Source organism: Chroicocephalus ridibundus, chromosome 4 (assembly GCF_963924245.1).
Source record: "Chroicocephalus ridibundus chromosome 4, bChrRid1.1, whole genome shotgun sequence".
In the NCBI taxonomy this organism is placed as follows: Eukaryota; Metazoa; Chordata; class Aves; order Charadriiformes; family Laridae; genus Chroicocephalus; species Chroicocephalus ridibundus.
In genome coordinates, this window is record NC_086287.1 from 1560248 (window position 1) to 1586809 (window position 26562).

The window sequence follows — 26562 nt, forward strand, 5'->3', positions numbered from 1 at the left end:
CTTGTTCGGCCGCCGTGGGCAGCTCCCCAGGGAGGGCTTTTCGCTACCTCTACGGTTTATTTTGGCCCTCCGCTCCCGACGCAATGCACGGCAAACGCGAGACACCACCGCGCAAAGCGCGGCCACAGCCGGAGCCGCTTGTCGTCGGCGCTTTTAAACGGCCCCGGGACCGGGCTGTGCAGGGACACGGCCCTGTTTGCCAGCCCTCCCCAAAGCCCAGCCTCGGAGACAGCCCCACCAAGCCCCGGCGAACGCTTGCTGACCCACTTCGCTCCCGTGAGATATTTGTGACTCCTTTTCCCAACCTGTGGGTCGCTACTCCCCGCATCCCGCCCCCCCTGGGCCCTGGATTAAGCGTTTCGCTCTCAAACAAGCCCTTTGAATCTTGACGTGGAGAGATGCGTCAGATGCTGGAAGTATTTTAACCGGCGGCGGTGGCAGCAGCTTCAAATCGTTTGCCAGCAAATCCTCCGCTCCCCGGCTGCGGCAGTCCTGCGGCTGCACTGAGACCCGACGCTCTCATCGCCTGTCCCGCCGGTGCTGGCAACGACCAAAACTGCCACCATCACAGCCCCCAGAGCACGGCCAGCCTTGCAGGACCCTACCCTGCGGCACGGAGGCATGTCACCCCTCTCCTAGCCTGGGTGACACTGGTTTTCAGAGGTCGGGTTGTTCCTGGCACGGTGTAGGAGCAGGACGGGCTCCTGTGGCCCAGCAGAACTGGCTTTGCCTTAATCTACAAAAGGAACGGCTGCGGGATGCAGACCCCGGGCACCCCCGTGGGCCACCAGCTGCACAGAGATGGGGTAAAGTCCCGGCTTGCAACACAGGTGACAGCGTCCCCCCCAGAGGCTGCCCTGCCACAGCCCGGCCACGCTGCCCGCACGGGTGACGCAGCATTTCGGAGCCCCGCAGCCAGCCCAGAAAAAGGCAAAACGGCCTTTTTCTACACTGTGACCTCTGCTGGAGGTGACGTCTGAGCCAAGTGCCACATCTGCAAGCCACGCTTGTCCTGACCCCAAAGATCTCACCCTGGGACGGACGTGGCAGACATTTTACTCTCTGAGAGATGGAGGCGACATTGCAGAGACACCGTGCTCCGGCCAGGGGCTTTACTTTTATTCTTTTTTTTTTTTTTAAGCCCAAAACACAGCTCTAACCCGCGTGGTTCAGGCACTCTGCCCACGCACAACCATATACATAGCAAAAACATACTCCACGGTTCTTTTTTTCCTGTTCTCTTCTCTCGCCCTCTGTGAAAATAAAGCCCTAAGAGCCAGGAGGAATGGTTAAACGGGCCGGCTCTGCCCTCAAACCCGCGGCATCGCGGGAAGGACGGCTCGCTGCTGCTTCACCCTGCCCTTCGGCAGACCCACAGCGAGCTCCCGTTGCACGTTTCCTGCTGCGCCATCCCAAAAAAGCTCCTTCCCGGGCACCTTGCGGGCACAAACCCGGCCATTTCTCTGCGGCAACACAGCCCAAAAAAAAGCACTTTCGGCTCATTTCAGCTTCCTGCCCACAACGCCATTAAAAAATATACAGGCTGCTGCCAAAAAAACCCCCAACCAAGCCCGCTCCTTCCCTCCTCCATCAGTGTTCACCATGCACCGACCCAAAGGGGCCACCCGTCGCCCAAACCGGGTGCCTGGCACCCTGCCCTGCTACGGGCACGAAACCAGCACGACCCCCGGGTGTCTCCTGCCTGGGCCCACGGCTGTCCCAACACGTGGCAGAAATGAGGAAAGCGTTACCCAAACCGCCTTGGGAAATAGAGGATTTTTGCGTCAAACTCTCCAGTGGTGCCAATCCTGTGCTCTGACTGATGTCCGTAGGGGTGGGCACGGAGCTGCGCCCGGCATGGACCTGACCTCTCCTGGGGTGGGACCCCCCCGGGGTGGGGAGAGGCTGAGAGAGCTGGGGGGGTTCAGCCTGGAGAAGAGAAGGCTCCGCGGAGACCTTCCAGCCCCTTCCAGGCCCTCAGGGGGCTCCAGGAAAGCTGGGGAGGGACTCTGGATCAGGGAGGGGAGCCGTGGGACGAGGGGGAAGGGTTTTACACTGGAAGAGGGGAGATTTGGATGAGATCAGAGGGAGAAATTGTTTGCTGTGAGGGTGGTGAGCCCCTGGCCCAGGTTGCCCAGAGAAGCCGTGGCTGCCCCATCCCTGGAGGGGTTCAAGGCCAGGTTGGCCGGGGCTTGGAGCAACCTGGGCTGGTGGGAGGTGTCCCTGCCCAGGGCAGGGGGTGGCACTGGGTGGGCTTCAAGGTCCCTTTCAACCCAAGCCATTCTGTGACCTGCTCTCAGCAGAAGTCACTCCTGGCAGGGCTGTGCAACCCGCCCTGGTCACCCGCTCAGGTGCCACCAGCCCTCGCGATGCAGCTGGACCCGCTGCGCGCTCAGCCACAGTTTACAGCAAAACCGCTCCTAGAATCGGAGAGAATCTGAAATTACTTTGCTGAGGTTAGGCTGGAAATATCTTTCCGCTGCAAAGCCTGGCTTCTGCGAGTCGGAACACGGGCCCCCAAAGGTGGGCTGTCATAACTAAAACCATTTCAGAGCACCCCGCTTCGCCGTGCTCTGCCCTTGCTTTAAGCCTGGGTTTGACCCCCTGCCCCAAACACAGAATCAAATACTCTTTTTTCCAATGTATAGCTCCCTTTTTTGTAAGATTGTAGCTTTTATCCTTGAAAAATCATGAGGCGTTAGATCTTCAGCCTCTGCCTGACCGGGCTGAGCATCGCTCACCCCAAGGCAGATGTTTAAGGGCACAAAGGAAAGGGCTTTCAGCCAGGATGACTTTTTGCCACGGCAGCTATTTGGGCAGGACGCTGGATCGAAGCACCGGAGGAGCTTCAACGGGGAGCGATTCCGGAGACGCAGCGGAAGATGCGCAGCCAGCGACACGGCCCTCAGAGCATTAACCCACAAGTGTGGCGTCTCGCAGGCAGCCGGGTGCATCCCGCGTCCCAGACCCCTGTGCCACCCCCGCATCCCACCACGGGCACCTCCTCACGCCTCAGCTTTTGCCACACTCAGCATTTTGCAAACACACCGATTTATTCCCCCCACACCACGCTTTATAATGCTTTTCCAGCTCTCCCAGAGCCAGCAATTCAATGCCAGCAGCTCTGTGGCGCTGGGGACAAGCTGCTGCACCTGGGGACAGGTTGGCACCTCCTGTAAGATGGGAAGGGAGGCCACGGGAGCCCAAAAGCCCCAGCAGAAGCTGTCCCAGCTGCCTCCTGTTGCAGCCCAGCCATTGTAGAGGTAATTGTCACCCTTCCAACCACAGCTTCATAGCTCGGCATCAGTGACACCCCCTCCTCCGTCACCTGGAGGCCTGCACCACTCTGGGCTCTGCTCAGCCACTCTCCCAGAGGATGAGTTCGGTTATTAACGCCAGGAGGGAGGTTATTGCCACCCCACAACGCCCAGGGCTCCCCCGGGGAATAGAGAAGCAATTCCCATCACATCCATCCAAACACGCGGGCTGGGGCCACGGGGCAGGTCTCAGTTCTCGGCTCAGCGTGGGGTCTGCGATGCCACCTCGGGAATACCGCGGTGGCGGCGGGCAGGCGTTTCATCCCTCCTTTCCGCCTCTTGGAGAAGGGTGAGCAACTCCTTCCTTCCCCCGCAAAGCCCTGCTCTTTCCGCCGAGCCTGCCAGCACTCGGGAAACTGCCGTAGCCGAGAGGGGAGATGTGCCCAATTTGGGGTGCTGCTCCGCGGCAGGCGGGAGCCGGCACCCCAGCTGCAGAAGGCTGATTTCCCTCGGAACAGATCCCCCCAGCGTATCAGGCTCCTCAAAGCCCCGCAGTTCTGCCTGCTATTTCTTGTGATGTGCAACGTACCGAGGCGGGGGGGAAACAATTTCCCCTCTAAATGATGCTTTTAAGGCCCCTTCCTGACAGCTGGGGGGTTCTGTAGCTCTCAAATGCAACAGCCACAAGCAAAATTGGGGAAGGGCTACCTCCGACGGAGTAAAGTAGCCCCGGACACTGCAGTAAGCAGCAGCAAATTTAACAGCCCTCTTCAGCTTACGGGCATCCTAAAACCCATCCCTTCTGACCGATGCGGGATTGCACCAGGCTGTCGTGGCATCACCCCCAACACACTTTGTGGCTCAGCTGTGGCTGGCAAAAAAAAAAAAAAAATAAAATATTAGAGGCAATTCTGCATGTGCAGAGCCAGACGCTGAATGTGACAACCCACAAATCCGCAGGCGTCATCCTGAAAATTGTTGCTTTGCAGCTGAAATGTAAGAAGCCACTGCAGGCGGACGAGGGGCCAATTCGGCACGAGGCGGTGACCTTCCGGGCAGGCTCCTGGGGGTAAAGCCCATCGCTCACCTCGTGCGGCAAAACCAGAGCCCTCTCCCGCCCTGCAGAAAGCTGGGAAGGAGCCGGGGAAGGATGGCCAGAGCTCCCCCAGCACAGAAATGCTTGCTCAAAGAGCTTCAGCCCTCCATTCTGCCCCCTCTGCCTGCACACCGAGGATGGGGACGGTGTGCCAAAGTGCTCCCCAGCCCCCGGTCCCGGCAGCCTGCCAGCGGAGGGGAGGGATGCAGAGGGACGAATATCCACATTTAGGAGAATTCTGGATGTTCTTCCCCCATCCTGCCATGATATCGCAGGGTTAGAGGCTGTTCTTGGGCACCGTGGGCCGAGAAAGATGGAAAAACGCTGAAGGTCAAACCTGTGAAGGTCAGACTCTTGGAGGTCAGTCCCGAGATGGAGCAGGGGAGCTCAATCCGGCGTAGTCCATCCTCCCTCTCCTGACAGCATCCTGCCCAAGCCCCACCCAGGAAAACGGGCTGCGACGGGGAGAGCTTCCTCCTCTTGCCCCAACGCCAAAGTTTCGCCAGGCTGAACCCGACTCAAGAATAAAAATCCTCTTCCGTCCCACCCCAGCCCCCCTCGGAAGCTACCAGATGGTCACAGAACTAAGCAGGAGCAGGGACCAAAGCAACAGGTCTCTGCACACATACCGGGCACGGATGCACAGGGATGCACAGGGAGGCGGGGACGTCAGACTGAAAAGCCCACGACACCCACCCCGGGAATTTCACCCCTGGAAGCACACACCTCGAAACAGGAGCCCTGGGTCTGGGGTCTGGATCCCGCTCCCTCCCCATAGCTTAAACCAGGCGCTATTGCCTCCCTCATTTCTCTCCATTTCGGTCTTTTTGGGGCAGATTTCCCTTTGTTGAGCTCCTTTCCGGCACAAGCCGGGGTCATATCAAAGGAAACCCCTTTGATATCAAAGCCCCCAGCTCCTTCCTTGGGGAAAGGCGAGGATCGACAGCCGGTCCCTGCCTCCTGCCCGGGGATTTACAGCAATTGGAGACATTAAATCCATCCAGGCAGAGGGAAGGGGAAACAAATACCACCGCCCATGCAGACGGGAGAGAAAATGCAGCTGGAAACCTGATGAAAACCCCTTTCAGGGAGGGCTCCCGGCTTTCCGGGCAGGTTTCAGCCGGGGGATGCTGCTTCCCCTCCTCCCTCCCAGCGGCCCCGTTTCCGGCACATGGCCGGCTGCGCTTCTCCCTGCTCGGAGCCTCTCTGCCTCCGGAACGCTTCTGCGGCATCAAACCCCGCGTCTCCAGCCTGGGGCTGCTGCCTGCCACTCGCTGAAGCCCGGTGGCTGCTGGCAGCGACCAGCCCGGCTGGGATCGGGCGAGCCCGGCTCACCCCGCAAAGGCAGCGGAAGAGATCGCAGGTACGCGCAGGCAGCGGGATCCCGCGCAATTGCGTTTGCAGAAATGCCTTCTCCGTCTGCCTGACCTTCAAGGAGCAGAATACGGGAACTGGGGTGGGAAAGGAACTGCTCTGGCCAGCCGTCCTCGCGGGTTTGGGTTGAAAAACAGCACCGTTGGCTCTTAGCAGGGAGAAACGCGCAGGCAGGCGCTCTCGCCCCCACGCCAGCCGGCATGGCAGCCCCCGGCCTCCGTCCCAGGCGGTGAACACTCACCTTGACCAGGTAAATCTGCGTCTCGGTTTTGCTACGTCACCCCACAAATGCTGCCTGTCCCTCTGCCCAGAGCTGGGGGACCCCCAGCAGCTGTTCCCCCCTCCCCGGCCCTGCCCCGGTGCCGGCGTGCGCGGAGGGAAGCAGCAGCCCTTACCTCCCGTCCTGCGGCCGCTGCTCGAGTCACACCTTGGGAACGGGCTCTTGCGCAGAGAGGAGGGAGGGAGGAAGGCAGAAAGCGGGGGGGGGGGGGGGGGGAAACTTGGGAGTTTCCCACAATGCACCTCTGCAGACTGCATGAAGATGGAGAGCGGGGAGCGGGGGGGGGAGTCAGCGCTCCAATCCGGAGGGAAGGGCTGGGACTTCGTTGCGGGGGGGACGGGATGCCGAGGGGGGGCTGGCAGGGCGGTGAAGGCAGGCCAGCTGCATCTCCACATCCCCTCCTATTCGGGGCTGAGCCGTCGCTCGCTGGCTCGGCAATTCAGGGCTGCCCCTGCAGCCCCCCCCACCCCGCCGCCTGCTTCGCTCGCTCCTCCAAATCCTGCCTGGGTCTGCAGAAACTGCAGTGAATGTAGCCACAAAGCAGGGGGGAACACACCGGGGAGGGGGTCAGCCTGATAAATTGGGATTTTTTTGTGTGTAGACAAGAGGAAAAATAAAAGAACGCGAGGCTCCCCCCAGCAGGATAAGGGATTTCTGAGCATGACAATCCCCCGGCAGCGAGATAAGGAGCATCAATCTCTCTTGCTAAGGAGAAGCTCTGCACGGTCGAGGGAGGAAGCTAAAATGCTGTGCCTTGGGGGAGTTTTCCATCAGCTCTGCTTCCCTTCTCCCCAGACCCCCCTCTTTACCCCAGTGGGCCGGGGTCTGACACCCCTTATGATGTCTGCGACGGATGGCAGGCAGCCCCAGGCCAGCCCGGAGCCGGGCAAACAGCCCGTGTCCCACTGCGGAGCACCGTCAGCCATCCAGCCAGGCTGTGCCAGACACGCAGCCGCCTCCTCAGCCGCACCGGCGCTTCGTCACACCTCGGCTAAAAGCAAAGAGCCCTCCCTGTCCCAGCCTCAGCTCCTCCAGCCGGGCACAGGTCCCATATTGGCGCTACTCGGGTCAAATCTTGCCCGTACCCCAAACTGCGACCGGGTCCTGGGATCCTCCAGAGCTCTTTAATCCCTTATTTCCTGAGCAAATCAGGCAGTGTGATGCTCGCCCACCTTCCTCCATCCAGTTAGGTGAGACCCACTGACCAGCTTGGTGCCATTTTGTAGAAAGCGTAAACATTTTAAGGAGATTATACTCGGAAATCCACGAGAAACAGACCTTGTCGGCTTAGCCACCTGCAGAACAACTCTCTTTACTTCTGTGGCCATGGCATTTTCCTCCCTCCCATAAACAGCAGCCGAGCAACAGCTCAGCCACAAACGTACTCAAGCGCAGCAGGGCAGAAACTCCAAGGGGGGGGGGGGAAAAATAAAAAAAAAAAATCAGTATTCTTCTTCTTTTACCCTCTCTGGCTCTGGGAAAGTGCCCACAAGAGCAACAGCCATGTGCGTTTCAGCCGTGCCAACGCCCTTAAAAATACTCGGGCTGCTTAAAATCCCACTGGAAAGAAAAATTCTGCCCCTGTGCGAAGGAAACTGCAGAAAATATGGGGGCTGGGTGTGCGAACCCGAATCTCCCGGGGAAGGCCGTGCTGGTTTCGGATGCAGCTACTGACATTCCCTGGGAGCAGGGATGTGCGAGGTTACCTGGAGGCAGCCCTTGGCTTCGGGAGCCAGCGTGGCTCAGACAAGCCAGGATTAGCTGTGGCTGGTGCCGACGTCCCGTCTGCCGCCTGTCACGGTCCCCCAACCCATCCGTGCCAGCCTTCCCCGCTCTCTTTTAGGGACTCATGACAGGCCGTGTCAAGACCGCGAAGGTTCAGTGGCTGCAAACATCCTCTTCCCCTTCCTAACGCCTCCCGAGCCTGACCCACCCCAGGCAGCAGCGAGGGGCGAAGTTTCCGCGCGGTTTGTGAAAAGCCGTGATTTAACGCGGGAAAGACGCCTGAACCGCCGCTCCGGGGACTCGTAAAACCTTTTGGCCGCTTCTACGTCAGGCAGAAACGCCCTGGGCCTCCGCGCCTCCCCTCGGCGCGGCCGGAGGAAGGAGGCAGCCGGCGGCGAGCGGAAAGCACCGGCCACGGGCCCCAGCCCCTGGACGAGCCCAGGGCTGGCGTTCCGGCTGCGATTTCCCTGCCTTCGCGCACGCTGCCTCTGCCTTCGGAGATCCACAGCCCCACACGGCACATTCGTCTGCCTTAAGCTCTTTGAATCTGTACGATACGCCTGAGATTTTGAATTTTAAAACTATTTTTTACCGATGTAGGAAAGAAAAAAAAAAAAGGGAAGCCAAAGAAAAGAGCTTTAACACCTATAACCTCACCCCCCTGCACTGCGGAGAGGGGGAGAAGTGGCAGCAGAGCCAGGCAGCACTCGGAAATCCCCCGGCACCGAGCACAGGGGGAGGGGGGGGTCCCCTGCAGCAAGTGGGTCACGTCCCCCCCTAACGCAGCATGGGAGGGAGCCCGGCGCCGGCACAGCGAGCAGCCATTCCGCTCAAGGCGCAGCAAGGTGAAAACAGCTTCTTCAAGGTCAGATGGGGAGGAAAAAACCTTTTGAAACCATGCTGCTGCTTTTTCCCCCTCCTCCCTTTCAACTCACGGCATCCCCTGGGGTGAGTTTGAGGGGGGGGACGGGGACAAGAACAGCCCTGGCTGGTGGGGAGCCCCCCGGCAAGCCCTGCAGGGGGAGGCGGGGGGCTTGGTGGCAGCAGCATCCTTGGGAAGGAACGTGGTGTTCCCGGCACTTTCGGAGAGAAACGGTAGTTCCCAGACCTCCCGCGAGCAGGAAGGACAGGATGATGGCAGGGAAAACCGGGCTGGATGGATGCGGCTCAGCCCGCGGTGCCACGCAGCCAGGCTCGGTTGGGCTCTGCAGAACCCCGAACGGACATGGTTTGGGTTGAACCGTCTCCCCGTCAGCTCTGCCCTGCCCCGGCAAAGCCCGCTGGCCCCCGCGTCCCCTCCCCTTGCAGCAGGAGCCACCCAAGCTTGGGCCCCACAAGGACCCCACAAGCCCCCCACAAGCCTTGCCGCAGCAGACGCACCATTTGCGATGAGCCGCCAAGATGCTGTCGATAAGAATCCTATTTTTTCTCCCCCACACCTTAAACTCACAATGTGCCTTAAAACACCCTTTCCCCCTTCCCCAGCACCCCTCAAAGGCAGCTTTGGAAAGCACGTCCCCCTCGAAGGGTTTTCTTTTCCACCATTCGGACGAAAAGCCAGCCCCGTGCAAGCTGCAGGCGGGCAACGGCCCCATCTGCCAGCCCCCCACGGGCTTCAGCCCCAGTTCCCCGCTCCCTGGCTCCTCCTCAGCACGGGTCTCCCCGCTCCTAACCCAGCGTCGCGGTTTAACGAGGGAAAGGAAGAAGAAAAAGGCCCCACAAACTTGTGGGTTGAGATAAAGGCAGCGTCCTAGAAACAACAACAGAAAAGGAAAAATAACAATAACAGAAAAGGAAAAATAACAACAACAACAGCAACAACAGGAATGACACGGGTCATTCCCACCTCCTGGCGAACTGGCGCCGTCCTGAGCAGTGGTCACGGATTCCCCCCCCCCGTGGCCAACCCCCGTTCCTGACTGAGTGTGAGGGCTATGGTACGGAATATTGCATCGGCCTTTCCATCCTTCTGCCCACGCTTCTGTGGGAAGCCGAAAACAGCCCGTGAATAATGTAAAAAGCACTTCAACAACTAAACCCAATAGGTGCTACTGACCTTCCTTCCGCAGCCATCACTAAAAAGAAAAATTAACCCTCTCCCAGCTGAAGCCAAGACGCGGGTACCCTGTTCGTGAGCCAGGGCAGGAGAAGCAGGAGAGCAGGTCACACTCATCTCGTCCCCAGGCACCAGAACCCCCCCAAGGCAGCCTCTCTGCTCCCCTGGAGCCCCAGCTGCCACCCCCCCACCGCTGGAGGGGAGGAAAAGGCCACAAAGCAGCGAAAACCTGGGGAAAGTTGTGAAAAAAAGTGTGAAAAGGCCGCAAAGCAGCCACATCTCCATCCTCACCTCTGCATTTCCAGGGAAGCGGGATGAAGGACGTGCCTCGTGGCGGAGCGGCTTGCTGAAGCGCTGCCTGCCTTAGCACCCCGCACAGAAAGCCCTTACAGGGCAAAATCCAAGCCCACTTGCCCCTGAGGGGCTACTAATAGCCTCCAAGCCCTGGCCGGCCTCACCTGCAGCCTCCCCACCCACTGCCAGGGCACCTTGGGCTCTTTTTTTAAGCTGAAAGAAAATAAAGCTCCAGGTGGGGACAATCTGACAGCGGAGGCCCAGGGAGCTGCCTTAACGCTCAGCTTCTGCCCCGCTGATAGCTGTCCCCCGTCTCCCTTCGTCACCCCCAAACCTCAGGCCGCCTTCCGGAGCCCCGCGAGGGGGCTGCAGACCTTCCCCCGGCTGGAGGCTGCAGCGGTTAAACCCAGTCCGTCGATCTGGTTCTCGGCATCGTTTCCAGGCCTCCTGCCTCCTTCGCCACGCATCACGTAGATTTTCTTCCCGCTGCCTTTCTGAGCCCGTAAGAGAAATCTCATCTTCTTCACCTCCCGTTTTCTTTCTATCCCCCTTTTCTCCGGCCACGCCTCCAGTATTTTATTTCTTTATTAACATAACGACTGCCCGCAAAGAGATGCGATGGGTCCTGCTTAGTGAGTTTGGCTCTTAATAATGTCTCCAATAGACCATACTCTATTTGGAGGTGTTTTGCGGCTTTTTTTTAAATAGTTCCCCCACTACTTGCTCTGCTGCTCTATTAATAGCAGCCCAGAGGACTATTTTTAGCTTGCTCGCGTCTGCTGCTCTCATTGATGAAGCGTATCATTGGTTTATGACTGGGTTCTCCTTCGGTTCAGGCAGGAGGGAGACGATCTGGTCCTTGTGAGGTCTGGAGAGCGTCTTTGCTGGCCACTAACATCAATGCTCGCTGGCATTCGTGTAGATGACACTGCTGCTGAATGTCCCTAAAACCCGGGAGGGGTATGAGACCCTGGGAGGGGTACGAGCAGATGGGACTGCGAGGGTGAAACCTTCAAAGACCAGCCCAGGAGAGTTTTGGGTCCAGATCCGTGGCCAGCAGATCCAGCGAGGGGATTCTCCCCCTCTACTCTGCTCTGGGGAGACCCCACCTGGAGTCCTGTGTCCAGCTCTGGAGGCCTCAGCACAAGAAGGACACGGAGCTGTTGGAGCGGGGCCAGAGGAGGCCCCGGAGATGCTGGGAGGGCTGGAGCCCCTCTGCTGGGAGGACAGGCTGAGAGAGCTGGGGGGGTTCAGCCTGGAGAAGAGAAGGCTCCGCGGAGACCTTCCAGCCCCTTCCAGGCCCTCAAGGGGCTCCAGGAAAGCTGGGGAGGGGCTGTTTGCAAGGGCATGTAGCGACAGGACGAGGGGCAATGGCTTTAAACTAGAGCAGGGAGGTTTAGATCAGACATTAGGAAGAAGTTCTTTACACTGAGGGTGGCGAGACACTGGCCCAGGTTGCCCAGAGACGTGGTGGAGGCCCCATCCCTGGAGACATTCAAGGCCAGGCTGGATGAGGCTCTGAGAAACCTGATCTAGTGAAAGATCGTAGACTCACAGAATGTGTGGGGCTGGAACACAGAATGTGTTCATCGTCAGATGAAGGACATCTTCAACTAGGTCAGATTGGTGTCCCTGCTCACTGCAGGGGGGGTTGGACTAGATGACCTTTAGAGGTCCCTTCCAGCCCAACACATTCTGTGAGTCTATGATCCCGAAGCAGACACAGTTCGCGTGCTGCTGGTACCCGCTGTCACTGTTTTTCTGCTCCCTTAGCCCCAGTGGATGAGGAAATTCCTGGTGAAAGGTGCTTTCCCAGTGCTGGGCATTTTAGTCCAGGGAGGGGTTTAGAGCAGCTTCTGTCCACCTGGGTCAGGGCATCACCGTGTCCTGAGCTCCGCTTCCACTCCGGAGTCTTCAACCAGTGCTTTCCACAATTGGCTGCAGATACCAGCTGAGTTATGGATGTGCTGCTGTCAATTTCTGCTGTCAGAAATTGAATCCTTCTGATGGTATTCTCGGATTCCTTGATCAGGAAAAGCCTGGAATTCATACACGGCTTTAACCACTCTTGGACCTATTGGTCTTCCCGGATTATCAGTTGTAATTCCCAGGAGTGAACCTCAGCTAACGGTGCCTACTTCAAATCCCGTTTTTGGGATACCTCTCACCTCTTCAGTAGCTCCAGCTGCTGGAACATCATCCACATCAAGGTGGGGTTTTTTTATCCTCTGGAGGCAACAGTTGGAGCAGGTTTTCTGACACTGGGCGCGTTGTGAAGCCCCGGGTTTATTCCCCCTCTCCGAACGCAAAAGCAAATCTGGAAATTGATCCTTCAGGAAGCAGGATGGCGAAGAAACGGCCGGATCTGTAACTGAAACCCGCTGGTGGGTTTCTGGTAGCTCAGCAATAATCACTGGCGTCTTGGCTGAACCGGGAGCTGCTCTCATGGGGAATGCAATTCTTTGGCAGCGCTTCACCGGCGTTTGCCAGGGTTTTCCGGCAGCCTTTCTAACGGGCTGCGGTGGGAAATTCTATGGGCTTGGAATTTCTCATGAAACGCTTTGTTTAAAATAATCCTGAGTGGTTTCGCTCAGAGCATCTCCGCTTCTTCAGGAGATGGGACTGGGAGGTCCTGCCGGTTCAGCTGGGGCAGTGGGTCTGGCCCGGTGGGCTTTTCTGCCGTCCTCCTGGGGCGGCTCTTTCCATTATCCTTTATCTGTCTCCATCAAAGCTTGTGCTGTCCTTTCACCCTTGATAGTGGCCTTTGCCTGGTTTCTGCATTACTGACACAAAAATCTCACCGTAAAAAACCTGGTAAGAGCCCCGGCTCCGTCTTCCAATCGCTTTCTAAAATAAAGGAACCTCCGCTGCTACGTCCGAAGCCCGTTGGTACCTTCATCCCTCCTGGGTACAACCTCGGGTCCCGGCGTTCGGCACACGGCATTAAAGGATTGCTAAATCCTTTAACGCTCTACAGAGCCCTTCACATCTTTGAGCCATTTTTTTTCCCCCTGATGTGCCGTCACCATTTCCCAAACATCCCCCATTCCTCTGCCTCCTCTTCTCCGGCGCCCGTCCCCTCCTTACCGCAAACCACAGCTCCCGCTTGGCCCATATTAAATTTTCCCCTTTTCTCCTGAATCCAGGCCAAAATTAGGAGCACCCTCCGTTAATCTCTCCCAGACGAGCCCAGGGAGGTTTCCCTGCATTTGGACAACGCGTTCCCGTGACTCATCACCGGAGCCGCCTCCGAGGGCTGGTGGGATGCGATATCACATCCCGCTGGTATCTTAGCAATTCTGCACGGGTTCGGAAAAACCTTCTCCATCTTCTCCCCGTTTCTGGAACCATCCTTATCCTGCCGGTTCTTTCCCCGTCTGCCGGGCAGCCTGGCTTAAGGCACTCGGATCCCTCGGTGCCCGCCGGAGCAGAGGCTGGGGTGGCACAAGCTCAGAGCGTATCAGAGCTGCCACCAGCTATTTCCCCTCCGCCCAAAGCTGGAAGGCATTTCGGGAAGTGCCATGCTTCAACCCATAACTCCACTTCATTTTCACAAGCTCTGGGGCAGTGACTGTTGTTCCCGGCTCCTTTTTCCTTTCCCTTCCATACGTATCATCCTGACAATCTTCTGGCAGCTCCCATTCTAATTCTCCTCTTCCCGCAGCTATGTTTCATTTCTCTGTCCTACGCCGCTTTTGCAAGCATCCAAATTTAGCTTCGCGCTGCCCCTTGGAGGTTCCCCTTGCTGCGAGGTGAACGCCGCAGCCAGGCAGTGTTCCCTGCGGGAAACTGCAGCTTCCCTCCGATTTCCTGAATTTACAGGAAAATAATTCCAGCCGGCTCTGCTCCTGGAGAGCTGCGGGGTCCTACTTGTCCCCTAAAGACACGGGAGACTGGAAATGGGGAGGAGAAAAGTGACAGCCGGAATAAGGAGACCCAAAGAGGGAGGAGGAGGTGGCTCCGTGACTTTTCCTACCAGGATAAAGCTGGTAAAAGGCTCGGGGACCCCGAGCAACGTGCGGTTCCTCTGGAAGGGCTGGAAATTCGGGGGCTCGGTGGTTTTTTCAGCCCAACCCAGGACCTGTTGTTGGGGGAGGGGGTGAGCTGCCGGCGCCGGGGAGGCGAGAGGCAGGAGAGGGGCCGCGGCGGCTGCGAGCATCAGTGCTCTTGCCTAAAGCCGCCTTTTCTCCCCCCAAAACCAGCTCCTTCCTTGTGAGCTGGCCATCCCGGGAGCGCGGGGGGATTCCGTTGCCCACGCGGGCGGTGCCGTGGGGGCCGGCTGGCGCGGCGGCGGGGAAAGAGGAAGAAAGGGTGTGCCGGATGTTAGGTAGAACCTCTTTTTCCGAAACAAAATCCAGCAACGTGTGAGACGGAGACCTCAGGCAGCGCCCGGATCCTTCCGGCAGCGCCCCGGCATCCCGCCGCCCGGTGAGCCCCGTCTGGTTAGAATCCTCCAGCGATGGTGGGGGGGTGGTTTTCAGGTTTTTTTTCTCTTTCCCGTGCCCCACCCCAGAGGGAACATCCCCACGGTGCCAGATCCTGCTCTGGTGACCCTGCCACGCTGGGGTGACTGTCCCCAGCCTGTCCAGCGCAGGAAGAACCGAGACAAACTCAGTGCCCAGCTCCAAACCCTCTTACCACGGGGCAGCCGTGATCTCTAACCTTCGGTTCTTTCAGGTGACACCCCGTGATGGCAGGGGAAGAGCGTCCGTTAGCTGCTCTCCTACGAGCACTGCAGGGCCTCGCACCCAAGGACTTCCAGGAGTTTAAGAAGAAGTTATCGAAGGTTCACGTGGAAGGAGAATGGAATATCCCCAAGGATTCGCTGGCCAAGGCCGCCCACCCCTGCGCGCTTGTCAGCTGCATGGGCAAGAACTACAGCGAAGGCGCCGCACTGGACGTAGCCATTGGGCTGCTTGAGGAGATGAACCAGAGGGACCTCACGGAGAAACTCCTGGAGGAGAAGGTGAAAGGTGGGAAGCCAGCGTACATTTTGCTTTCCTTTGCCTCTTTTTCCCTTGAGTGATCCTGGAGACAGGTAGAATCATAGAATCACAGAATGGTTTGGGTTGGAAGGGACCTTAAAGCTCATCTCGTTCCGACCCATGGGCAGGGACACCTCCCACTAGAGCAGGTTGCTCCAAGACCCATCCAAAGTACTTGGTACCATGATGGTACTTGAAGGTCTTGAAGGTACAAGTTGGTGAGAGCAGGTTTTGGCTTCCCGGGGAGCCTGGAAACACGAAGATGTCCCGCCGTGATCCCATTAGCGTGGGGGCTGTAGCGACCTCTTCTCTTGCTGTCCCCACTTATTGCCGGGCTCCCCCTTCTCCTGGAGCAGAGCCTTCAGCGCCCAGCACCACCCAGCAGGCAGCTGGGCAGAGCCTTTCCTCCTGGGATGGGGATGAAGGACATCTTTGCAAACCTCACTTTTGGGAACGCTTTGGAGCTGGCGCATCCTAGGAGCCCAGGGACGGTGCCATCGGCCCCAGGGGCACAAGCAGGGGGGGATGGAGGCTTCAGGCGGCCCCAGGCAATTGCGTTTCCTCCCAGGGTGGATGAGGGTGGCTAAACAGGGGTTGATGGATCAGGATGATGGGGAGACCCAGGAGAGGACAGGACCCCCACCCTCAACTGGCCAGAGGCCATAAATTCTCACAGACTATATCCTTATTGCCTCGGCCAGACTTAGGGAAGCCCTGAGCTTCAGAACAAGTGTCCAAGTGTCCCGATGGTGTGTCGGGAGGGTGGTTGGGCTGGTCAGGAGCTCCTCGGGAATCCGGTGGTGCTTGGGACTGACGCTGCTTCTCGCCAGCGCAGAGTACAGGCGGAAATACAGGGAGCACGTGGTCCGGGAATTCTTCCGGTATAAAGAAGTGAACTCCTGTCTCGGGGAGAACCTGTCCGTCAGCAGCCGCTACGCCGACCTGACCATCGTCAGGAAGCCTTGGAGCAAGCACGGAGGTGAGCACGAAGCTGTGGGCGCCAACCACGGACGTGCCGACGCCAGCAACGGACCAGCCACCATCACCGTCACCGCGCAGACGCTGTTTAAACCTGATGAAGATGGGCAAACGCCGCAGGTCGTGGTGCTGGTGGGGGCCCCGGGGATGGGGAAGACGATGACGGTCAGGAAGGTGATGGTGGAGTGGGTGGAAGGGACCTTCTACACGCAGTTTGACTACGTCTTCTGCATAGACTGTAAAGACATCGCCTTTACCAAGGAAGCGAGCGTGGTAGACCTCATTTCAAAGTGCTGCCCTCACAAGCGAATGCCAGTGGGGAAGATCCTGGATGACCAGAAGAAGATTCTGTTCATTTTTGATGGCTTTGAGGCCCTGGGATTTTCCTTGGTTCAGCCCGAAGATGAGCTGAGCTCTGACCCCAGGGAAGTCAAGCCGCTGCAAACCACCCTGATGAGCTTGTTGAAGAAGACTGTTCTCCCCGAGTCCTCCTTGCTCATCACCTCAAGGCCAACGGCTCTTCAAAGCCTGGGGCAGTGCCTGGAGGGTGAGTATTATGCAGAAATACTGGGATTTTCGGCAGCCATGAGGGAGGAGTATTTCCACAGGTATTTTGAGAATGACAATAAAGCCACTGCGGCCTTCAGGTTTGCGAGAGGCAACAAGGTCCTCTACAGTTTGTGCGTCATCCCCGTCATGAGCTGGACTGTCTGCACCATCCTTGAACAGGAGCTTTACAAGAAGAAAAACCTCACCGAGTGCTCTAAAGCCACCACGCGGATGAGCGTGTTTTACCTCTCCCGGTTGATGAAGTGCAGAGACAGGGACGACCCGCAGGACCTCCAGCAGTTCCTGCGCAAGCTCTGCTCCTTGGCTGCCGAGGGCGTCTGGAAGCACAAGGTCCTCTTTGAGGAGAAGGAAATCAAGGACCGTGGCTTGGACCAGCCAGACCTTCTCCCCCTCTTCCTCAACGAGAAGATCTCAAAGAAAGGTGTAGGCCATGGGAACGTCTACAGCTTCACCCACCTGCACCTCCAGGAGTTTTTTGCGGCGATGTTTTATGTTCTTGAGGACGATGAGGAGACGGTCGGCGACTCGAGGGCTCTTGCGAAGGATGTAAATATGTTGTTAGAAAGCTATAGCGAGTCCAGGAAGGATTTGAACTTAACAGTGCGGTTCCTGTTTGGTCTCCTAAGCCAAAAATCCATAGAGTATGCGGATGAAACCATCGGGTGCAGAATTTCACCACGAGCCAGGGAAGATATGCTGAGGTGGCTTCAGGGGAGGCACAGAGGCATCTCCCAGCCTGGCCAAGCGCTGAAGGTTACAGACTTGGACACTTTCCACTTTTTATTTGAGATGAATGACAAAAGCTTCGTACAAAGTGCATTGAGTCATTTCACCGACGTAGACTTGCAGGACATCAAGTTGACCCTCTACGACCAAATGGCTTTTTCCTTCTGCGTCAGGCAGTGGGCTGGGCTGGGCTGCGTCACCCTCCGGGGATGCTCCTTCCACCAGCAGGAGCCCAGGGAGGAGATGGCTGTGTCGGGGCCTTGGTAAGTACTGCCCCTCTCTGCTCTAGCCACCCAAAATCGCAAAGATTTCTCCTTCTCCACCCCAACGGCTGGTTTTTAAAGGCATTTCAGTTCCTTCCACCCAAAGACCAACTTGTCCTTCCAGAGGAGGTTTAGTTCCTCAGTGGAGGATTTCACTTTTTCTTGGGGATAATAAGGGCCACAGAGGCTCCTCCGTCCACTTGATGGAGATGGAGCTTCTAAGCTCAACCTCCCCAGCCCAAAAAGGCTCCTCTGCGCCTGGGCGTTGGTTCAGCTTCACGTCCCCCTTCTCACATCCAAAGGGGAGGTCCCCACTGCTGACATTTGCTCCTTCGCATCTCCCAAGCCATGGAGGTCCCTCCTGAGGAAAACCTCCCATGAGCTGGTGTCAAACTCTGCCTGGGGGTGGTTGTGTGCCGGCCCCGAAGCCGGGATCTCCCGATGCTGGCAATGGCTGCCCATGCCCCCCCTGGTTCTCTGTCCCCCTGCAGCTCCGGTGCCTCGGGAGCCGGAGGAGGTCCCCGTCCCCTCGCTGAGCGGTGGCAGGAGGAGCCGCAGGCCCCCATCCACCCGCTCTGCCAGGCGCTGCGGCACCTGGGCAGCGGCCTGCGGGCACTCCGGTAAGAGCTGAAATGGTGGCCACGGTGCTGCTGCCAGCGTGTGGCCACCATTGGCCATGGGTTGGTGTGGTCCTTCCACGCTGATTGACCATGGGTGGTTGTGGTTCCTCCATGCTGATTGGCCATGGGTGGGGGTGGTCCCTGTGTGATGATTGGCTGTGGGTGGGGGTGGTCCCTCCATGCTGATAGGCCATGGGTGGGTGTGGTGTGGTCCCTCCATGAGGATTGGCTGTGGGTTGGTGTGGCCCCTCCATGGTGATTGGCCATGGTATGGGTAGGTGGGTGGAGCCCTTCCAAGCCGATTGGCCACGTGGTGGGTGGATGTAGTCCTTCCATGTTGATTGGCCATGGGTTGGTGTGGTCCCTCTATGCTGATTGGCTGAGGGTGGGTATGGTCTTTTCATGCTGGTTGGCCAGATGATGGGTGGGTGTGGTCCTTCCATTCTGATTGGCCATGGGTGGGGATGGTCCCTCCATGCTCATTGGCCATGGTGTGGGCAGGTGGGTGGAGCCCCTCCATGCTGATTGGCCATATGGTGGGGTGGGTGTGGTCCCTCCATGCTGATTGGCTGCGCTAAGGGTAGGTGTGGTCCCTCCATGCTGATTGGCTGGGGGGGGGGGGTGGGGGGAGCCGGGGCAGGTGTGACGAGCTGGTCCGTTCTCTGCGTCCCTCCCCACAGGCTGCAGTGGTGCGGGCTGTCGGAGAGCTGCTGCGCTGAGCTGGCCGCGCTGCTGGCCCAACACCCCAGCCTGGCCCGGCTGGAGCTGGGCGACGGCGCGCTGGGCGACGGCGGTGTGCGCCTGCTCTGCGAGGGGCTGCAGCAGCCCGGCTGCCGCCTCCGCGTCCTGCGGTGAGTAACCCCGATACCCCCCCGGGCATCCCCCCAGAAGCCCCGGGCATCCCCCCCGGCACCCTGTGGGCATCTCCCAGGTGGCCAAAACCCCGGGGTGGAGCTCAGGGCTGGGGAGGAACCCCAAAAAGTCCCTCTGGGCTGGCATCGTCCCTCTGTCCCACTCCCCCAGGGTGAGGAGCTCAAAAGCAATGGCACCGGGATGGAGACCGTCACCGGGGGGGACTCGGGCTGGCTCTGAGGGTCTCGTCTCTGGCAGGCTGTGGTACTCCCGCCTCACCAGCGCCTGCTGCGAGGACCTCGCCGCCGTGCTGGGCACCAGTCCCTGCCTGGAGGAGCTGGATTTGTCCTTCAGCGAGGGGCTGCGCGATGCCGGCGTGCATTTGCTGTGCGAGGGGCTTCAGCGCCGCAACTGCCAGCTGCGGACGCTGCGGTAAGGGGTCACGGCGCCGGTCGGCGTCCCCTCCTCCCCACCCGCAGCTGCTCACCAAGCGGCCGGTCAAACCCCGTGTCCCTCTTTGCCTCCATCCCACAGGCTGGGGAGCTGCCGGCTGACGGCCACCTGCTGCCGAGCCCTGGCCACTCGGCTGGTGGAGTGTCCCCGTCTCACCTGCCTGGACCTGAGCGACAACGAGCTGGGAGCCGAGGGCGTCCTGCAGCTCTGCCAGCAGCTCCGGCATCCCGCCTGCCCGCTGCAGACCCTGGGGTAAGGTGCCTGGCGTGTCCCCTTTCCAACCCTGGCATCCCCCTGCTGGCACACTGGGTCGGATGCTGCTGGGCAGGGAGGGGGATACCAGCATCCCAGCAACCAGGAGAGCAGAGGGTGTTGTTTTTTCATCGAATCATAGAATGGTTTGGGTGGGAAGGGACCTTAAAGATCATCTCATTCCACCCCCTGCCCTGGGCAGGGACACCTCCCACCAGCCCAGGTTGCTCCAAGCCCCGTCCAACCTGGCCTTGAACCCCTCCAGGGATGGGGCAGCCACAGCTTCTCTGGGCAACCTGGGCCAGGGGCTCACCACCCTCACAGCCAAGAATTTCTTCCCAATATCTCATCCAAATCTCCCCTCTTGCAGTGGAAAACCCTTCCTCCTCGTCCCACGGCTCCCCTCCCTGCTCCAGAGTCCCTCCCCAGCTTTCCTGGAGCCCCTTGAGGGCCTGGAAGGGGCTGGAAGGTCTCCCCGGAGCCTTCTCTTCTCCAGGCTGAACCCCCCCAGCTCTCTCAGCCTGTCCTCCCAGCAGAGGGGCTCCAGCCCTCCCAGCATCTCCGGGGCCTCCTCTGGCCCCGCTCCAACACCTCCGTGTCCTTCTGCTGTTGGTGCCCCAGCGCTGGGGGCAGCACTGCAGGGGGGTCTCACAGAGCGGAGCAGAGGGGCAGAATCCCCCCCGCGCCCCCCTGCCCACGCTGCTGGGGATGCAGCCCAGGACATGGGGGGGTTTCTGGGCTGCCAGTGCACGTGTTGATCTTCTCATCCACCCACACCCCCAAGCCCTTCTCCTCAGGGCTGCTCTCCCCCCGCCTTCATCCCCTGGCCTGGCTGGATTTTAACAGCTCTTCTCCTTTTTCCCCGTCTCCGTACAGCCTGAGCACGGCCGGGTTGCCGGAGGAAGCGTGGCAGGAGCTGGCTGCCCTGCGGGCACTGAAGCCCCACCTGAAGATCGGGTCCCTCCTGGAGCAGGAGGTGCCGCAGAAGGGGGCCATGGCCCGGCTGCCCTTCCACCGCGGGGTCCTGCCGGGCGCAGGGGGGCCGGGGGGCAGGAAGGGGCTCCCCTCTTTCAGGAGAGCTCCTCGCAACAGCCCCAGCCAGTTCTAGCCTGAATTTCGGTGCTGCTGAAAGCGGGGGGAAGCCTCCCAGCGTGTGAGCCTGCCCCACACATGGGGGTCAGGGGAAGGGGTCCCGCTTGCGCCAGCCGAGGGTCGGGGCAGGGCTGCTCCGGGTCCTTCCCTTTCCCGTTTTCCCCACGGTGGGAATGGTTGTGGGTGTTGGCGATGCCAAATAAAGGCCCTGGGGCCAGTCCATGGCTCTTCCCCGTCCTCCCCCTGTCCCGCCGTGCCCAGGGATGCGCCTGTGGGTCCGGCTCCTGCCCCACATCCCCAAGGGACGGCCAATGTACCCGGCAGCGAGATGCCAGCCCTGGAAGCGAGTGTTCACCCAGTTTGGGGTTTTAATAGAGGAAAAAAAAAGATAAATTCACAATGAAAGAATAACACATACCCGCCCCCCCCCCCCCAGTGCTGCTCGCCCCCGCTGCCGGAGGGACCCGGGAGCGGTTCTGCCGCTGCGCTGCGGTCCTGGGCAGGGAGCGGTGACCTCCTCTGCGGCCAGGGCCACCCCTCCGTGGGGACAGAGCCCCGCCACCCCGCAGGCGTGTCCCCAGGGACCCCCCCGGTGCGGCCCGGCCATCCTCACAGCGATGTCCCCAGGGTGCCCACGCCAACGTCGTCATAGTTTGTGTCCCCCGGGGGGTCCCTCGTGTCTCCTGGGGGACTTGGCGGGGGGCAGCTCCCACCTTAGGGGAAGCAAAGGCTGGTCTCTTTGCGGGGGGGGGCTGCTTCGTGTCCCCCCTGCCAGACCCTGGACGGGGTCTTGCCGCATTCCCCAGGGATTTGCCGCCGGCTCCCTGCCCGCCACCGCAACCAGCCCCCCCGGAGGTGGCTCTGCAGGGAACAGGGCGGCCGTGGCCCCTCTTACCTGTGGGGGGGACACAGCTCCAGCTCCTCCGTGCCACCCCCTCGCAGATGTCCCCAGTGCCAGCAGCGGGGGGCTCTTCCAGCACGGCCGCGGCATCATCGTAGCCGTCGGGGGGGCCGTGCTCGGGCAGGGCGGTGGAGCCTGGGACAGGCACGGGGGGGATGGGGGTGAACCGGGGGCTGTGGCGGGGGTCTGGCTGTGCCACCCCCCTCCGGCCACGCCACCGGAGGTGTCCTGGGGGCACGGGGCCTGCAAGCTCTCAGCCAGAGCTGCAGCAGGGATCAACCAGCAGGGACAGGTGATGCTTTGCTGCGCGCTAACGAGAGCGGGGCTTGCCTGGGCGAGGGGGGGTCCGTGTCCCCTTGGCTCCCCAGCGCCCGGCCGTGTCCCCTCTCCCCGGGGCTCCCCACCGGGTTCCTGCCCCCTGCCCCTACCTGGGGCTGCCTTGGTGTCACGCTCCTCCACGCTGTCCCCGCTGTAATACGGCAGCTTTGCCCCGGACTCCTCCGACGGGGAGCCTGGCAGGGGGAGGACGGGCTGCTGGGGGTGGCACCACGGGCAGCCACAGCCCCTCACTGCCGAGCGGGGCCGCGGTGGGACTGGGGACACCCCCGCAGCGTGGGGACAAGCCGGTGCCGCACCACCAGGACCCGGCGCTACGGTGGGGCTGAGCCCCCCCGGCCTCTTCGGGAACAACCACGGGGCACGGGGGGGGCTGCACCCACCTGGGCGACTGGGCACCTCCTGGTACTCGGGCGTCAGGGCGTAGTCCAGCTCCTCGTAGATGGCATCCGAGACGGCGTCCACGGCTTTGCCGGGGCCTGAAACGATGGGCAGCGCTCACCCGGGTCGGTGGCACCGTGGGTGGCACCGGGTCGAGCCGCCCCATGGCGGGGGAGCCCCGGGACCCCCAAACCCCCCAAACCACCCCCTGCCGGGACCCACCTCGCCACCAGCCGCGAGCACGGCAGGTCTGCACAGCCACGGCGCCCACGGCCAGGCCCAGCAGCGTCCCCAGGACCACGCACAGGACCGTGAGCACCGACACGGTCCTCGCCGTCGCCACGGTGCTGCTGGGGACATCTGCGAGGACATGGCCAGGCGGTGTGACGGGGGGGAACCCGGCCAGCCCGGGGCGGGGGGCTGCCGGCAGGGGGGCAGAGCTACCTGGGCAAACCTGTGGGCTGTGGCTCCCCGGGGACAGGGTGGTCATCCCGCTCGTGCCTTCGATGTCCCCATCACAAGTGACGTGGGCGTCCCCGCCGGGGCTGCAGGCCTGCAGGCGCCAGGGTGCCGAGGGGCAGCGCCAGAGCGAGCGCGTCCCCTCCTTGCAGCTCACCCAGGCCAGCCAGGCGGGGGCCGGGGCCCGGGCGGGGGCGGCCACCAGCCTCCCCCCGGACCCGCAGCCCAGCTGCCAGCAGACGGCGGTGGCCGTGGCGGGGCTGGTGCCCTTGGCACACACGCGTCCCCACGTCCCGTTGTAGCGCACCTCCAGGTGCCCGCTGCAGAGGCCGCTGCCACCCACCAGCCGCAGGGAGAGATGCTCTGCAAGGGGGTGGGGGGGTGTCATGGTAGGGACGGGGCAGGACCCCCCTCGGGGTGATGGTCCCCCCCCGCTCTGGGGGTGCGCGGGCACTCACCTGAGCATTCGGCGCCCGCGCCACCACCGCGCCGGCAGCCGCGCCGCGCCAGGGCTGGGCAATCCCAGAGAGATGCCTCGGTGCCGGCGCAGCCACCGGCCTCCGGCCACAGCGGCCCCGTGCCGGGACCGAAGCGAGCGGAGCCGGGTGCCGCCAGCGCCGTTCCGCAGCCCAGCTGGCGGCAGACAACGGTGGCATCCAGGAGGTCCCAGTTTTCCTGGCAGATGGTGGCCCAGGTGCCCTCGACATAGACCTCCACCCTCCCGGCGCATCGCCCGGGGCCACCGGCCAGCCTCACCCGCCGGCTGCCTGTGGGCACGGCGAGCACCGGGATGGGGTGGCCGCTCGGGCTGCCGGCACCCCCCGGCCCTTCCCGGGTCACTCACCTGAGCAGACGACGGCCACCTCCTCGGGGCTGCCGGTCGGCGTGGTGGCCGTCCCCGAGACGTTGCACCAGGCCAGGTTCTCCTCGCTGCCGTTGCACCGCAGCCCCAGCAGCGCCGCGCTGCCCGAGCCCGGCACGGCATGGACCTTCTCCGGCACACCGCAGCCCAGCTGCTGGCACACCACGGTGGCACGCTGGGCGTCCCACAGCCCCGCCGGCACGCGGGCCCAAGCCCCGGAGCTCGTGGCAACCTCCAGCCGCCCGTCGCACCGGCTCTCCCCCTCCACCAGCCGCAGGGACTCGGCCATGCCTGCAAAACCCCCGGCGGTGCCATGGCGGGGGGGCCCTGTCTCAGCCTTCCCTTCACCCCAAAACTCCCCTGCTCCGCTGCCCAGTTTTGGGGTGTCCCAAAAGCCCCTTGAGGCTTTTCCCGGCCATACGGACCTGAGCAGTTGACGGCTGCGGCATGGCCGGGGGGGCAGGCGGGCTCCCCCAGCACCGCCGTGGGGCACTCGCCCGGGTGTCGCTCGATCCCACCGCAGCTGAAGGCGTCCGGCCGCAGCGGCCCGTCCCCGCCGCCAAAGGAGCCTCCCGGTGGCACGATGGCGGCGGAGGGGCCGCAGCCGAGGTGGCGGCAGAGGACATGGGCGTCGGGCAGGTCCCAGCCGGTGGCGCAGAGGGACCCCCACGTCCCCCCCACCTCCACCTCCACCCGCCCGGCGCAGCCCGAGCTGTCACCCGCCAGACGGAAACCGGTGTAGGCTGCGGCAGAAAGGGCGTTGGGGGGGGACGCCGGTGTGAGGACCCCCCCAACACCCCCCAGCGTCCCCAGCGCTTACAGGAGCAGATGACGCTGGCGTGGCCGGCGCAACCCTGGCCGTGGGCCGGCCGGCGGGCACAGGTGGCGAGGAGGGGCTCGGTGCCGGTGCAGCTGAACCCCCCCTCCCAGAACGGGCCCGTTCCCGCCTCAAAGCGGCCGGTGCCGGGAACGGCCAGTGCCTGGCCGCAGCCCAGCTCCCGGCAGACCACCCGGGCGGCCTCCATGTCCACGGCGTCCTCACAGACACTGACCCAGGCTCGGCCGTGCCGCACCTCCAGCCGCCCGGCGCAGGCACCGTCGCCACTGACCAGCCGGGCAAACCCTGCCGGGAGCGGCGCGGGGGTCACGGTGAGGGATGTGCCGGCACTGCCGCGTGTCCCCACCGTCGCCCAGCTCCTACCTTGGCAGGTGACGGCGGTGTCGAAGTTGTGAGGGGCGGCGTAGGGTCCCCAGCCGCGGATCTCGCAGTCCCAGAAGGTGGCCTCGTCCCCGTGGCAGTCCACCAGAGCCAGGCTGAGGGGGCCTTCCCCATTGCCAAAGCTGCCGCTGGCAGAGTGGGCGCCAGCGGCCGAGCCACAGCCCAGATGCTGGCACACCACCTCGGCGTCCTCCATGTCCCACTGGTCGTCCCCTACTGAGCCCCAGCGTCCCTGCAGCTTCACCTCCACCCTTCCGGCGCAGGGACCCCCGCCGGCTGCCAGCCGCAGCTCCACCGCGTCTGCACCAGGGCACCGGCACGGCCTCAGCCCGGCCGGGGGACACACCGGCACGTGGCGGGTGTCCCGGCACGGCCATTCCCCCCCTCCTCACCTGCGCACGTCACCCCTACGTCCCGCTTGTGGTCGCAGAAGTGCTGTCCCCAGCCAAAGTGGGGACAGTCCTGCAGCTTCTTCTCGTTGCCCCGGCAGAAGAAGGGCTGGAGCCAGATCCGGCCGGTGGCCTCCCCGAACGGGGCATAGGCAGACGCCCTGGTCACCCGGCCGCAGCCCAGCTGCCGGCACACCACGGTGGCCCAACTGGCTTCCCAGTCGAAGTCGTAGACGCAGACAGAGCCCCACTCGCCGTTGTGCTTCACCTCCACCCGGCCGGCGCAGCGCCCGCCGCCCCCCACCAGCCGCAGCTCCCCGGCGCCTGCGGCAAAGGAGGGTGCTGAGCCCGGTGTGCGGCCAGGGGGGGTCCCTGCCCCACGGCTGCCCCACGGCTGCCCCCTACCCTGGTGCTGTCCCCCGCAGAGCCACACGCACAGGAGCAGCCCCAGCGCCCCGATGGGCACCATCCTGCCGTCCCGGACCCCCCGGCGCGGGGAGGGTGATATATAGGCAACGCCAAAACCGGGAGCCAATGGAGGCGGCGGCAGCGTTTGCGCCGTTATCAGGCGGGTTATCTCCCCGGCTGGCGGGGCCCCGGCCTCCAATAACCTACTCCGTGCCCAAATATGAGGCTCGGCTCCGCTGCTGGCGTCACACACCTCGCCACGGTGGGTCGGCGCCCGGATGTCCCCGGGGGAGGGGGGACCCAGCCCCCACCCGGGGCACCTGCAGCCAGCGTGGGGCGTGTGGGCCCGTGTCCCCCCATGGGGGTGATGCTGCTCTGGGAGCCCGGCACGTGCCCGGTCCCAATGGCAACAGGATTCACCCCAAAACCTACCAAAACCATGGCGCGGGGCAAAGCACAAAGACCCCAGCACACTGGCACCCACCCCTGCGGTGCTCCCCTCCCCGGGGGGTTGCCTGGAGACCCCAGGGGGGAGACACCGAGGTGGAAGCAGCCCCCCGGCACATGGCAGTGCCTGCAGGTGGCACGTCCCCGGCCCCTCGCGAAGGCTGGCAGCACATGGCGGTGCCACCACGCTGCCGGCAGCTGTGCCCCGAGGGAGGAAGGAGGTGGTTTTCACCCCCCCTCGGCGGGGACCCGGCGTCGGCATCGACTGCGCGCAGCTCCCCGGCCAC

General features: G+C 62.0%; 3 protein-coding genes across 11 annotated transcripts in view; 1 reads left to right on the plus strand and 2 right to left on the minus strand.

The window, feature by feature from the left end:
* CEND1 (cell cycle exit and neuronal differentiation 1) overlaps positions 1-6207 on the minus strand; it is a 24711-nt gene extending 18504 nt beyond the window's left edge. Inside the window, exon 1 of one of the 3 annotated variants that reach the window (XM_063331365.1) lies at positions 6123-6207. The gene's annotated coding sequence lies outside the window, so the exon portion shown is untranslated. Of the gene's footprint in view, positions 1-4690; positions 4816-5968; positions 5991-6122 lie in introns of those variants that run through there. The other 2 variants (XM_063331367.1, XM_063331366.1) reach the window with 2 other exon arrangements.
* Positions 5065-21124, plus strand: LOC134514091 (NACHT, LRR and PYD domains-containing protein 3-like). 6 transcript variants are annotated; one of them, XM_063331360.1, is made up of 10 exons: positions 5065-5716; positions 5881-5977; positions 13905-14071; positions 14760-15055; positions 15903-17604; positions 18096-18224; positions 18905-19075; positions 19335-19508; positions 19611-19781; positions 20658-21124. In XM_063331360.1, the coding sequence occupies exons 4-10, from the start codon at positions 14773-14775 to the stop codon at positions 20887-20889; spliced, it is 2862 nt and encodes a 953-aa protein (XP_063187430.1). In that variant the 5' UTR covers positions 5065-5716; positions 5881-5977; positions 13905-14071; positions 14760-14772; the 3' UTR covers positions 20890-21124. The 6 variants fall into 6 exon arrangements, with proteins under 6 accessions (XP_063187430.1, XP_063187428.1, XP_063187431.1 ...); XM_063331358.1 differs by lacking the exon at positions 13905-14071; XM_063331361.1 differs by lacking the exon at positions 13905-14071 and having other exon boundaries at positions 5884-5977.
* A 238-nt stretch (positions 21125-21362) lies between these two features.
* On the minus strand, positions 21363-26556 carry LOC134514941 (scavenger receptor cysteine-rich type 1 protein M130-like). 2 transcript variants are annotated; one of them, XM_063333364.1, is made up of 10 exons: positions 25424-26556; positions 24633-25331; positions 24238-24555; positions 23795-24103; positions 23409-23717; positions 22936-23313; positions 22714-22851; positions 22203-22589; positions 21769-21909; positions 21363-21586 (listed from the first exon to the last, which is right to left on the minus strand). In XM_063333364.1, exons 1-10 carry the CDS (start codon positions 26535-26537, stop codon positions 21483-21485), a joined length of 3897 nt encoding a protein of 1298 aa, XP_063189434.1. In that variant the 5' UTR covers positions 26538-26556; the 3' UTR covers positions 21363-21482. The 2 variants fall into 2 exon arrangements, with proteins under 2 accessions (XP_063189434.1, XP_063189435.1); XM_063333365.1 differs by lacking the exon at positions 21363-21586 and having other exon boundaries at positions 21780-21909; positions 22203-22286; positions 22494-22851.
* Positions 26557-26562: the final 6 nt, after the last annotated feature.